General features: G+C 45.8%; 1 protein-coding gene across 1 annotated transcript in view; it reads right to left on the reverse strand.

Moving 5' to 3' along the window:
* LOC308306623 (supervillin-like) overlaps positions 1-11,925 on the reverse strand; it is a gene marked incomplete at both ends in the record, with an annotated part of 129,764 nt that extends 117,839 nt beyond the window's left edge. The window contains 1 exon segment of the mRNA XM_080751661.1: positions 11,868-11,925. Coding sequence (XP_080607787.1) covers positions 11,868-11,925 — 58 coding nt within the window.
* Between the last annotated feature and the right edge of the window lie 2,159 nt (positions 11,926-14,084).

Consider the following 14,084-nt stretch of genomic DNA (forward strand, 5'->3'; position numbering starts at 1 on the left):
CTCAGGTGCTATTCCAGCGCTGTGCCAATGCCTGAGGAGGAGGAGGCATTGGCACAAACTCACATTAATCAAGTGGATTTTGTCAAGAGGAATTAAAAAAAATCCCACTCAGTCGGAAGTGAGCAGTGCCTTAGGAGCCATTCCCACTGGGCACAATAACTATAAAGACAACTATATCTATATCTATATCTATATCTATATCTATATCTATATCTATATCGTTCATCATTGTAATTCTTTCTATAGTCAGTGTGAACCTTGCCATCCACTTGACGATTTTTAAAACTATACTTTTATAGTTAGTGTTCAGTGTGAATGGCCTTTTAGGCTGCTCAACAGCGCCACTTGAAGGTAGGTCACCCAGTGGTATTGCAGCTGTTGGGGCCGTACTACATACTGTACATACAGATATACAGACAAACAGAAAGACAGACATACAGTACACACACACCCCCGGTCAAATGTTTGCAGCTTGAAAGAGGCTACACTGCCTGAGGTGCTACGATAAGTGATGGGCAAAATTGTTGTAATGTCGGTATGTTTGTTTACAGACAGACAGACAGACACACCAGGTGAAAGTTCACAAGCAGCTGACTCACAGGAGCACCCCCCCCCCCCCCCCCCCCAACACACACACACCCCCACACACTCACCCACACACACTGAACCTAATGCACAGCAACAGAGTCTCCATCTCAAGTGTCAGCCTATGTTCTGTGCATGAGGCGATTGCAAAACGCAGCGGTCAGAAGAGTGGCTGTGTGTGAGCCGTCTCACAGAGACAGTCAGATCACACGTCAAGGTTGCCTTGCCGAGCGGCTCAGATTGATAACAGCAGCACACATCAATGTCACAGAAGAGCAACCCATGATGAATTCACCATGAATATAGTAAATGGAGAAGATAGCATGAATACAAATTATATTTAATGCCATCAGTGCCCACACCCTAGGTGGGGTTGGTGAAAGGGCCTTTCTGTGTGGAGTTTGCATGTTCCCCTCGTGTATCCTATGGTAGGTACCCTCACAAAAAACATGCAGTAATCCTGGTCTCTATAATGCCTCCCCCTGGCCTGCCTGATGGAGGGGAAAGGAACTGGTTGGAATAACGTGTTCTTCCACGTGCTACAGTACGTCCTACCGGGGAACCCACCCCCCGTCAGGTTATAAGAAGCAGCCGGCTCACTCCTCATGCATTGAAGGAAACATGAGCTTAGGCAATTGGCAAAATGTGTTCCAAAATCAGTGATGCTATTTAATTCCCCGGGGTAGCTATTCTTTTCACTTACAGTCTGGTGTGTATTAGGAAATGGTCAAGAACGCGGTAAACAAGGACAGTGTGTGATGGCACAAACACCTGCCTCAGGAGATGTACAGTACAACAACCTCATTGCCTCATAATGTGAGCGTATTAGGCATCAGAAACATCCTTTCAGAGAATGTCAGTTATCTGGAAGCATGCCTCTAAGGAACCTCGGTGCCTGGCTATAGAGTTATTGACCTCCAAACCTCAAGCGGTGGTTTTGGCTGCCCCTGGACCTTGGATCGACCACAGCAGGCGATTCTGGGACAAACATGTGGTTTCACTTCCATCCGGACTCAGAGAGAGAGAGAGACCACCCCTCCAAGTTCACCTCAGGGGCGGCCGACACACCGCCTCCCCACCCCAGCCCCCCAGCCTTAACCTCCTTTCCCCAGCTCCGTTAGTCCTTATTAACTCATCTAGTGCCATTCGCGAGATGTCTCGCGAAATGTAATCTATTACAGTAGTGCCATTCACTGGATATCTCGGGAAAAGTAATCTATTACTGTAACGGCGAGTACATTACCGAGAAGAATGGCCGGCGGTCCGGAGACGAAATCCGTCGCTGATTTTGCATCATCACGGCTCCACGAGCACAAAATAGTCCCATCCATAACATTGAGGTGGACGGGGGATCTCATCTTTAATGTCCATTATCTCAAAACTACACTTTAGAAGCTAGGATGGAGGCAGATGCTCGCTTATGTTACACAGTTATAAAAGCTCCCGGTCGGCCATTACACAACTCCACGTGGACACGGAACGGTTCCAGCGCACGACCCGATGACGTCAGACCGGAAGTGATTCGCGTGAGGACTTCTGGCCTTCAAAATAAGATAACGGTGGTGATGCCAGCCTGAAGGTGGCATCGTGGACTTTATAATCCGTTAATTTCAGGGGCACTAAATGAGTTAAGAGCTGTTTGCATTGATGCTCAAATCCCTCTGACTAAAACTTTTTCTTGTCAAAATCTCAAACTTTTTCATGTCATGAATTACATGTATTTGACAACGGATCCCCCCCATCTCAAAATAAATATTTTGTTCCAGGGACCCCCAGAAGCAAAGATTACAAAAGTTAGCTTTAAATGTAACAACTAAAAATGACACTGATGCTTTCCCGGTTTTAATGGTTTAACCTCCATTCCAAGCTCTGATAGTCCTTATTAGGGGTGTTTGCATTGATGCTGGAATCCCTCGGACTTAAGGGAAAACATCATTTGAGAAGAAAGAAGTGGGAATAATAGAGAAGGTTGTGTGCTGCTGGGATGTGTTTTGGATAGAGCCGTATTGTCTCAGCTGGGAGGAATAACTCTGGCTAATTCCATGCACGTCTTAACTAATAATCCTGGTTGTGTGAGCTGATGCCATATTCCCATGACAATAGAATAAAGGATCACACTGCTGGATCAGATTGTTGATAGTAGGATGCAGGTCAGGGATACAAACAATGCTACAGTAAATAGACTTAAGAGGACAATCTAACTATTAATTTACCGAATGTCTGTCCGTCCGCCAACTGACTGACCGTCTGTCTGCATGCTGCTGACATCACTGATACTGATGGTGTCGCCACCATGCTAATAGTCGCATGCTGAAACAATGCCCGAATTTGGAGATGAGCATGCAGACATCACTGATACTAAACTGTGTCACACCATGGCAACAGCCGCATGCTGAAACAATGGCCAATTTGGAGATGATGTCCGCCATTATACTCTGACGGGTATTGCACATATGGTCAGAACAGTCATTGGTGACTGTTCTGCCCAACGGGCACCGGTCTGGGTTCCTCCAACTTTACTTCTGAGACTCCTACATCCAATCCCTCGTACTGTGCATACCCCCCGTGGCACAGGACTAGTATTTGTATATTGTGCAAATTATCGAAGATTCAAGATACCTGTTAGTAAGGAAAAACCTCAAGCTCCAGAGTCAACTGTTAGTTACTGAGATAGATCCTTCATTAATAACTAATACTATTCATATTAGGGAAAATCCAAACATTTTGAACAAGGTTCATCATAAGCCCCAGTGTTCAACGTGTAAACTTTGCATCAATCTGGGAACCCATCGTCATAGAAAAGAGAATAACAGCAGCCCCCTCTCTGTTTTGTTCTTGAGATTAGCTTTGCATTAAAGTACCAAAAAACGATCCAACTATCCCATAACGAGTGGTGCAGGGTTTTTCTTTTTCCATCCTTAGTCCACAGCAGCTCCGACCGAGAGCGGTGGGGTCAAATCGCATATATTATTGCTCGATTTAGTTTTTCATTTTTTTTTAGACATCCCAGTGTTTGTGTTTGGGGGTCAAACACTGGAGAGATTTAAGTTGACCACCACCGCTCGCGAATGGACAAAAATCCTGTACCACTCGTTATGGGATAATATATCATCAGATTACGGTAATAAAACGAGTAGTCTGGAATTCCTGGAATTAAATTGCCAAGTATCCCAATATTCAAATCACATTCAATTTGAAATCCCATAACGAAGGGCTCTAATATGACCGGCCTATCAGTCATACTGACTGGTCTATAACCCAGAGCTGTGCTCCTCCAGCCCCTCATACATACTGAGCAGGGACGTGCTGGCCATTGGGAAAAGCGGGACGACTCCCGAACGGCCGGTTCATTCCCGGCCGGTCCAGGCCAGCCATTAGGGAAGAAATTAAAATAAAATGTCGGCCTTCGTTCCATTTTGGGGGCTGTGCGGTCAACAAAGTAAATCGTCATTGTCGGGCAGAAACCTCGTATCTCCAAGTTTCACATTTATAACATTTTTCGCAAAGCAAAGCCCTGCTTCATCATACAAGGCTGTTGCACAAAAGTAGTGAAAACAGCAGATCTACAAGCACACAACGCCTCGCGGTGCGAGGCGTTGTGTGCTTGTAGATCGGCTGTTTTCACTAGTTTAAATCATTTTTAAATGATAAATACAAAACAAACGGTTTTGGACATACAAGGTTTCCATCCGACAACGACGAAATATAACAAAAAAAAAAATGAGGGCCTCTCCAACTCTTTTTCCCGGGCTGTATCAGGGGCCCAGCACGTCCCTGATACAGAGTGAATACGGGCATGTGAGCACATGCATGCAAGCCCATCAAGAGGAGTGACCTTTTGAAAAGCCGCGGTGCCTCAACACATTCGTCATTCCAGACGTGCACATAAAAACCCCCACAATGATCACAGATGTCGCTGGGGCCTTTGATGCCAGCTATAATCTACAGACTACACTACGTATAGTCTAGCTCTGTGTGCAGCCTGGAGGGGAACGGTGCTGAGCAGGGACGTGCTGGCCATTGGGAAAAGCGGGACAACTCCCGAACGGCCGGCTCATTACCGGCCGGTCCAGGCCGGCCATTAGGAAAACATTTAAAATAAAATGTCGGCCTTCGTTCCATTTTGGGGGCTGGGCGCCGTGGGCGGCCAACAAAGTAAATCGTCACTGCCGGGCAGAAACCTCGTATCTCCAAGTTTCAAATTTGTAAGGCAGTCGCACATAAGTAGTGAAAACAGCACATCTACAAGCACACAACGCCTCGAGGCGTTGTGTGCTTGTAGATCGGCTGTTTTCACTAGTTTAAATACATTTTAAAATGGTTTTGGACAAGGTTTCCACCCGACAATGACGAAATATAACTCATGTAATTGGCCCACTGGCTTGTCACTGTCACAAATCTTTGAGCAGATCTCTCTCTATAGTGCGCAATGAGTTCCTCTCCAACTCTTTTTCCTGGGCTGAATCAGGGGCCCAGCATGTCCCTGGTGCTGAGGAATTCTTCAGTGCTCCGTGTGTACGTTGATGATGCTGTAAAAACAGCTTGACACCGATACAGCATGGGAATGAGATGGTTTCATGACTCAGTGGAGCGACAATGACTCATCCTCTGAAGTGAGTGCTGTCTTTTATGTGATATTATCACATTTCTTTGACACCATAACACTGACAGTTCATTTTTTAGGGGGCCTGTAGCTTAGTTTAATGAGAGGCCTTCTGGGAATCCGAAGTTTGGCGGTTTGAACCACGGAGCCTACGCCCAGTCTACATGTCAACATCTCCCTTAGTAAGAGACTTTTGATTGATTGATTACTTTATTAACTAGAAAGGTGCAATTCTGAGAAATTGCAAGTGTGGTTGCACCGCCGGGACACAAGGAATCCCGTCACTCGTCACACGTAACACTTTTCCCCTACTCACATCTCCACCACCGTTGCCCCGATCCATGCCAAACTTTGCACACACACTCCTTGGCTGCCAAAGCACCTCCCTCACCCCTCATTTCTCACAAGGCCCTCTTCTAGCGCCACCATGAGGCCGATTCTTGCAAGACACATTTTTGGACACTGCTACTACAGATTTTGGCCTTAAATCACGCAAACCGGTACACAGTATCTCTACAGTCATGTCAAGTCACCCATCTGTCACCCATCTGTCCCATCTTGCGACGATTTTTGAAAAACACTTATTTGTGTTTTCAAATAGATAAGCGACCTGTCGGTCGCTTATCTCCCGATTAGGTAGTCTTACTGGTATTATACTGTAATATTGTGATGTCAAGTTTCCATCGTTGTCCCTTGTACTCAATTCCAGGGGTTCCCAAACTTTTTTCTTCTCAGGGCACCCCATAAATATTTTTTTAATCCGAGGCACCCCTACATTATAATTTTCTCTCCCAGCACCTTATATTTATAGCATATATTAGTTGTTGGGTGGAAACTAGGGGTGCCACGGTTCGTTTAGCCCACGGTTCGGTTCGTACCTCGGTTTTGGGGTCACGGTTTCGGTACGGTTCGGTACGTGTTTTGCATAAAAATAAAAAAAATAAAATAAAAAAATGACTTTCCAAAAATCTATTTTTATTTTGCTTCTAAGATATTTGAATTATGACAGTGCCTCTTAGCCTTAAGGTGGGTTAAAAACATTAATAATAATATAAAATTAAAATAAAAAGGGGGAAAATTATTTTCTTTTCTATTATCATTATCATCAATATTGGCCATCGTCTTCAGTTTCAAAGTGCTTTATTTATGAACAAATTGTTTTGCACACAACAAGAGATACTATAGTAGGCTACAAGCTTGAGCAAATAGCCTCTGTAAGTTTTCATTACTATAACCAAAATAGACGGTGTGTTCACTGTGTTGCCAAAATTTGCGAGAGGAATAAGCAACCAGATCTATGAAAACAAGGCTTTAATAAGTGAATATAGGCCACGTGAGGTCTTTAAACCTATACACGTCGGCTATTTGAAAGTGGCCGAGCCGATCTACAAGCTCACCACTGCATCCACCATTATTTAGCCTACAAGCAACTTTACATAAAAACAAGCTCAACGTGGCTTATAATAATCAGACATGGCAACAACACTCACCATGCGTTGTTCCTCCAGTCAGTCAGTGAGTGAGACTAGCGGGTGTCTGACACTCTGGCTGGGGGCTACGCTACGTTTGGCTTTGTTGCTTGCTAACGCTGCCTGCTATGGTCAGTCTAAAAACAGACTGTAATGATGTTTGGGACTAACAACAACAAGCAGATTTCTCCTGGACTTGTTCTCCATGTTACAACAACTACAATGCGTGCGCTCCGCACTGCACAGCTTAGCGACTAGCTGCTTCGTTTTGTTTTTCTGTCTCTGTGAGGACTCAACTGCTTTGCTCTGCTGCGAGTGTGAATGTCGGCTCTTGTTACAGAGTAGGTGGGGGTGAGGGCTACGATGATGGGACATTAGTGCGTGTTTACTTGCGGAGCGGGGTTTAGTGGAGATTGTCTTGTGCATGATGCACAGTGGCTGTCCAGCTGTAAGAAATTAATTAATTTGCAAACACAAAAAGACCGCGGTTCATAACAGGCGTATTGAACCGGGTACCGTGCAGGGCGTACCGTACGGTTCGGTTTTATACCGTGAACCGTGGCACCCCTAGTGGAAACCTTGTCCAAAACCGTTCTTTTTGTATTTATCATCTATAAAATGTACTAAACTAGTGAAAATAGCAGATCTACAAGAACACAATGCCTGTGTGCTTGTACAGTAGATGAAGCAGGGCTTTGCTTTACCAAAAGACGTACACATTTGAAACTTGGAGATATGACGGTATTTTAGTGATTATGTTGCGAGGAGAAATTTGAAATGAATGATAGCCATTTTGGTTAGAACTGACTTCAAGTTTAAAATGAAACTAAATATTTTTTCAAGTGTCCAAATAAATTCCAACATGCAACAAGGCTTCATATTATTGTAATTAGAGAAGGGTGTTAAAATGTTTTCATTTGCTGCTTTCTGTTGTTTTAGCGATTTTAGCATTTTGATTTCAGTGGGTGGGGGCAAGTGGCTAAATATGTCTTTTTAGACACAATAAGCCCTCAATTTCTTTGTTACTATTCACACCAGCCCCCATAAGTCACATCTGCCCATGAAAGATTGCGGTGCATCTTGGGAATGGGCTTATTGTGTCTAAAAACACATATTTAACCACTTGCATGCATGCCCCCAACCTGGGGGCATGCATTCAAATCAAAATTGTTCAAATCACTAAAACGATAGAAAGAAGTAAATGAAAATATTTGTAACACTCATCTTTTCTTTTCTCTAATGACTATCTAAAATATGAACCCTTGTTGTAAAAAAAAACCTCCAAGTTGTCCTTTAATCTGAGCAGCCAGCCATCTGCTGGAGGAAGCAGTAAAAAGTGATTTCCCCTCCCACCAGGGACCAGAGAATACTCCCTAGATCAGGGGTTCCCAAACTTTTTTGTCTCAGGGCACCCCATAAATATTTGTTTTAATCCTAGGCACCCCTACATTATAATTTTCACTCCCAGCACCTTATATTTATAGCATATTGTCGTTGTCGGGGGGAAACCTTGTATGTCCAAAACCTTTCGTTTTGTATTTATCATCTATAAAATGTACTAAACTAGTGAAAACAGCAGATCTACAAGCAGTAGATCTGCTGTTTTCACTAGTTTTGTGCGACAGTCTTGTATGATGAAGCAGGGCTTTGTTTTACCATAAGACGTACACATTTGAAACTTGGAGATACAAGGTGTCTGCCCGACAGTGATGATATTTTAGTAATTATGTTGCGAGGAAAATGTTGAGATAATAGCCATTTTGGTTAGAACTGACTGAAAATAACTTCAAGTTTAAAATGATACTAAATGTTTGTCCAAATAAATTCCAAATATTATCAAATTATCTCGCGGCACCCCTGGACTGCCGTCGCGGCACCCCAGGGTGCCCCGTCACCCACTTTGAAAACCCCTGCCCTAGATAAGTGTTTTTTGGGGGAAATCAACTGTTCTCTCTTCTCTTATGAGCTACAGCGGGCCTGTGTCACTGAAACCTACAGGTTTTATCCAGGATGAGGTGCATTACATTAAAAGCATAGTGCTGGTGATGTCAAGCCTAATTATAACCAGACACACACACACACAATAGTTACCGTACCAGAGAGGCATCCGGGGTGAGCATATAGGGCTAAATGGAGGATATAGGATTAACTTCCACGATTGGGATTAACGGCAAAGCCAAAAGGAAATGTGTCACTCCTAAACCATGATGGACCATTACATCACACACACACGTGTGTGTGTGTGTGTGTGTGTGTGTGTGTGTGTGTGTGTGTGTGTGTGTGTGTGTGTGTGTGTGTGTGTGTGTGTGTGTGTGTGTGTGTGTGTGTGTGAATGTGTGTGTGTTGGGGGGAGGGGGGTCAGCTTAATCAGCCCACCCTGTTCTATACCCCGTGACCCACTCCTGTCACCCACCTGCTGACTAACTCGGAGGGGCTTATGATGTAAAGAGACAGGGAAACAGTCAAGTAGTCCAAGTCAAGTGTACTTCATGGTAACAACGCAACGGTGTCAACTGCTAACACCGTGTTCAGTGGTGCTTTGGTGTTTTCTTTTCAGGGGGGACGGTCATTTATTGACGCCACGTGCGCCACTAGGTGTGTGCGTGCGCCTATACGCATGGAGCAAATAGAAAATACTGCGCAGCAGTAGAGAAACTAAAAGTTTGCTTTGAACGAATCTCAAACAGTACCTACCACAGTAATGGAGCCATGTAGCCTATGAGGACGCACGCACATACTGTACAGTCACCGCTGGAAACCTAGGTGTTAAAGTAGCCTATCCATATGAATAGGGTAGCCTACTTGGGCTTGTGAATCTATGGGGGATGCGCAAGCCTAGCCCACCACTCACTGGTAAACTTGTTATGCAAATAGCCATTTGATTAGATGGGCTTTATGGCACGTCGTCACTCGTATAGCCTATAACTCGATGGTTCTCTAGCATGCACTGTTCCGTGCCGTTCCTACGCGTGCATGTGGGAAATATATTGGCCTGACGGCGTCCGGTCACGGAAGCCTTGAAAGCACTACTGCCCGTCACGAGTATGAATTAAATCAAAATGAAGACAGGCCTTCAAACGGAGAACGAGCCAATAACCGTAGTCCTTCCTTAAATGGCAATGACAATGTGTGACAAACTGACAATGACACAAATGGCTAATTGCAGTTACCAAGGCTCAAGTCCGGGGGGGGGGAGGGGTGTGGCAGAAAGCTAAAGGAGCAGATAAGTGGATGCTTTGACAAGTCATGTGTGGTAAATCAGGAATGACAACAACACACACACCCAAATTAAGCTTCCTAGGAAGTCCTTTACTGCTGCAACAGGCAGCAAGCAGGACACCTGTTGCGGTGGTGGTTTCCCCCAGCCAATGTGGAGAACTAGATCACAACCCTCCATGATCCACTTTTTGGAAATAATACTGACACTGATAAAGGGAATGTGAAATGCTTGCACACCAGGACACTGGTGCTTTAACTATTGAAAAATAGCAGATATACAAGCTCACAGATCTGCTATTTTTGAAAAATCGTGAAAATTAGAATATTGACCCGAATCTATAAGTGTCTTTTGAATCCTTCTAAGGTTTTTTGAAAAACCTATGTTTCTATATCAGCAATCTGGCCAGCCATCGTCAAAGAAAAGGTCCTTTTCACTTAACTGGAGCTCAGTCTGTTCTTGAGAGACTACCATGTCAGTGGTGCTCAAACCTTTTCACGTGAAGGACCCCCAAAATGATATTTATTTGGCCACGGACCCCCATTTCAAAATATCTAGTTCCAGGGACCACCCAGAAGCAAAATTTCAGTTACAAACGTTCGCTTTAAAAATGCATATATTCAAGGATTTGCGCACATTTTCACGACTTTTTCCAAAAATAGCAGATCTACAAGCTCGCAGCGCGGCACTCGGTGCCACGCTGTGAGCTTGTATATCTGCTATTTTTCACTGGTTAAAGCATTCAATAATTCTAGGCCTAAATGGGTTTTAATGTGTTGTCGAGGCATGCTGCGCTCAGAAAACTGCCCTATGGCAAAGGCACACACACTCACTATACTGCAAGGATCTTCAACAGGGGGTCCGGGACCCATAGGGGGTCCTCAGAGTTACTACAGGGGGTCCTCCAAATCTTTGTGTGATAGAAACTTTTTTCTCCTTTTTTATATTAACCACTTGAATCCTAGCGTCCATGAGAACTTTAGCCAAAAATAGCAGATCTAAAAGCTCACAAACGCCCGTCGGGAAACTGGTTTGGTGTATGAGGGGGAAAAGAAGGTCAAGTTTAAGTATTGACGGTTCTAGTGGTTAATACATATCTGAAAACACAAATTGACATGAATCCAAAATGCACTGATGATTGTGCTGTCAAACAGTGAAACTATATGGAATCTATGAAAATGTTGTGGGGGTCCCTGCTTTGTCTCTCTCTCAACTAAGGGGTCCTTCCTTGGCCTGAAAACGGTGAAGACTCCTGCACTATACTGTACTGTATTTGCACAAGCACATTCTCCTGCGTGCGCACACACACACACACACACACACACACACACACACACACACACACACACACACACACACACACACACACACACACACACACACACACACACACACACACACACACACACACACACACACACACACACACACACACACACAGTGAGTACGCACAGATGTAAAGCCTAAATATGGCCATACGTTTACAGTACCACACTCCACACACAACCAGATAACACTTCCATAAATAAGTCAGACAAAGTACAAGTAGCTGTGCAGGCCAGGAATAGCTCTCTCCCTCTCTCTCCAACCTGCCTCTTGCAGCGTTAAGAGAGTTGCTTATCTATCTCTGGTGCCTGGTTGGTTGGTGTGTGTGTGTCCTTGGAGGCTACAGCTGCAGCCTGCAGCGCAACGCAACGCAAGGACAGCTGGCTGGAAACGGGGGCAGTAAAGCAGAGTGTGAGAGAGAGAGAGAGAGAGAGAGGGAGAGAGAGAGAGAGAGAGAGAGAGACACGCACACTGCAGTTTGCACAGCATGCCAACTCCCCGGCACCACACAGACAGCACCAGTCTCAGCCTCTAGTCGCTCACGCACTACCTCGTCCCAGCAGGAGCTTAATCTCAACCCTCGCCCCAAATCCCCCCATCCCATCCCATCCCATCCCCTCCCTCCACCCCCCCCCCCAGCCCCAGATTGCAGGCTCTCCCCCCTTACCTTGGCTGCAAAACTTGACATGGCTCAGGTAATTCGAAATCCATGGGTTGCGATACATTTTGGCAAACAGGTAAAGGACACAGACAACACAAGATAGATAGGGAGAGAGAGAGAGAGAGAGAGACTGAGAGAATGAAGCTGAAATGAAGAGAGTGAAACAGATGGAGAGAGGTGGTTTTAGAAGCACGGAGCAGGCGCCTGACTGGAGGGTGATGATGCAGATATACAAGCAGTAAGCCAGTGCCCCGGGACAGAGAGAGAGAGAGAGAGAGAGAGGGAGGGAGGGAGAGAGAGAGAGAGAGAAAGAGGAGGGGAGTCAGGTAGCGCTAGAGCACCACAGAGGGGATGGAGAGGGAGGGGTGTAAAGAGAACGAGAGAGAGAGACGATCCGTGTCCGAACGGCAGCGGCAGTAAAAGTGATTCCCTGCAGGTGGGAGCTGTGAGGAGACTCGCTCCCCTTCGACCGTGGCTCCTCTCTCTAGCTAACCCGCCGCTATAAAGGCTAACTGCTGCCCCATGCACCGCCACCACCACCGCTCCAGACTGCTTGGAAAGGCTAAAAAAGCCACTCAACGCAGGCTAAGCTCATTAGCCGAGACGAGGAGGAAATCAGGCCCCATCCTCCTGGCTACGGCGCTGACAGATGGGATCCTTAAGAAGAGTTCCTGCATCCTGCAGAATGACACTCCACGGGGTGGCAAGGGTAATAGAGGGAGAGAGAGAGGGAGAGAGAGGGGTCCCAGTAGTGAGGCGCTTTTCCTTGGCAGGCGGACAAAGAGTTGTGAAGCCAAAGAAGCCGGTGCAGAGCGTCAAAAAGAGGCAGCGAACGAACGCAGCATCGATGGAGAGAGGAGGCTGAATATAGAGTGAATACAGAGTGAGAAGAGAGCTGGAGCACGAAGTCCAATATGACCCTCTCTCTCAGATGGATGAGAAATTCCACTCATCTCTCAGTGGTGACAAAATAGAGGAACGGCATGCGAGGAGAGGGAGGGAGAGACGGACAGAGGGTTGACTGGAGGGAGAAGGAGAAGAAGGGACAAGGTGTGTAGGAAAAAGTGAGAAACAGAAATGAAGGAGAGAGAGAGAGAGAGAAAACGCAAGAAGACGAGAGTGAAAGAAAACAAAGCAGAGGGCGGGAAGGAGCGAGAGAGAGAGAGATGAGAGCGAGAGAAGGAATGCAAGCAAGTGAGAATGAGGGAACCAGATAGAATGTGAAGTCAGCTGTGCTGTGGAGGCTTGCTTGCTGTGAGTAATGGTGTCGTACCAAATGCTTTAGCCATCCACAGAACGGTCAGAAAAGGCACCGGGGGAGACAGAAATAGACTGATTTATCGCCATCTCAGCATGCTCTGTTACCATTCTCTTTAACACACTCATCAAAAGTCTGTGTGTGCGCGTGTGGCGGTGCATTTGCCTTCTGACTCGCAGGGAATATTGAAGTGTGTGTGTTTTGGGAAACACACACACACACACACACACACACACACACACACACACACACACACACACACACACACACACACACACACACACACACACACACACACACACACACACACACACACACACACACACACACACACACACACACACACACACACACACACACACACAGTAAGAAGGCAAATGCACCTTCATTAAAGCTGCACCCTGAAATGATTATGCTGTAATCGGATGCCAATTTTGTGTAAACTCTAATACCACTCACCCGCAGGCGCACACGCACACGCGCACACACACACACACACACACACACACACACACACACACACACACACACACACACACAGCACATATCAAACAAGAGGGGTCATGGCATGCCCATCATTCTACAGATAAAGGGGTAAAGGGGCTGGCACGGACCCCAAAATGCCTTTCAGTTGCAGCTCTGAATAAAAAGGTTGACGGCTCTGTTATCTGGGCAGCAACACACAGAGCAGAAGCTGTCACCACCAGACACACAGGCTTCAACATGAACCAGTTCTTCTCCTGGGAAAACCAGAAAGGTCAGATGCGTGACAGTATTGAAAACCATACAGGCACCTCAGAATTAACACATTTGATGCCCACGACGCGCCAACACGTCAAACTCTTTGATGTCTCCCGGTGGCCACGACGCGCTTGACCGTGTTGTACAGTAAGCTACGTTAAACTGTAGCTTACTGTACGAGATACCCGCGGCTGAAGAGAAACATTCCAATTCCCGAAATGCAA

This window comes from Nannobrachium achirus, assembly GCF_963921795.1.
Source record: "Nannobrachium achirus genome assembly, chromosome: 21".
Taxonomy (NCBI): Eukaryota; Metazoa; Chordata; class Actinopteri; order Myctophiformes; family Myctophidae; genus Nannobrachium; species Nannobrachium achirus.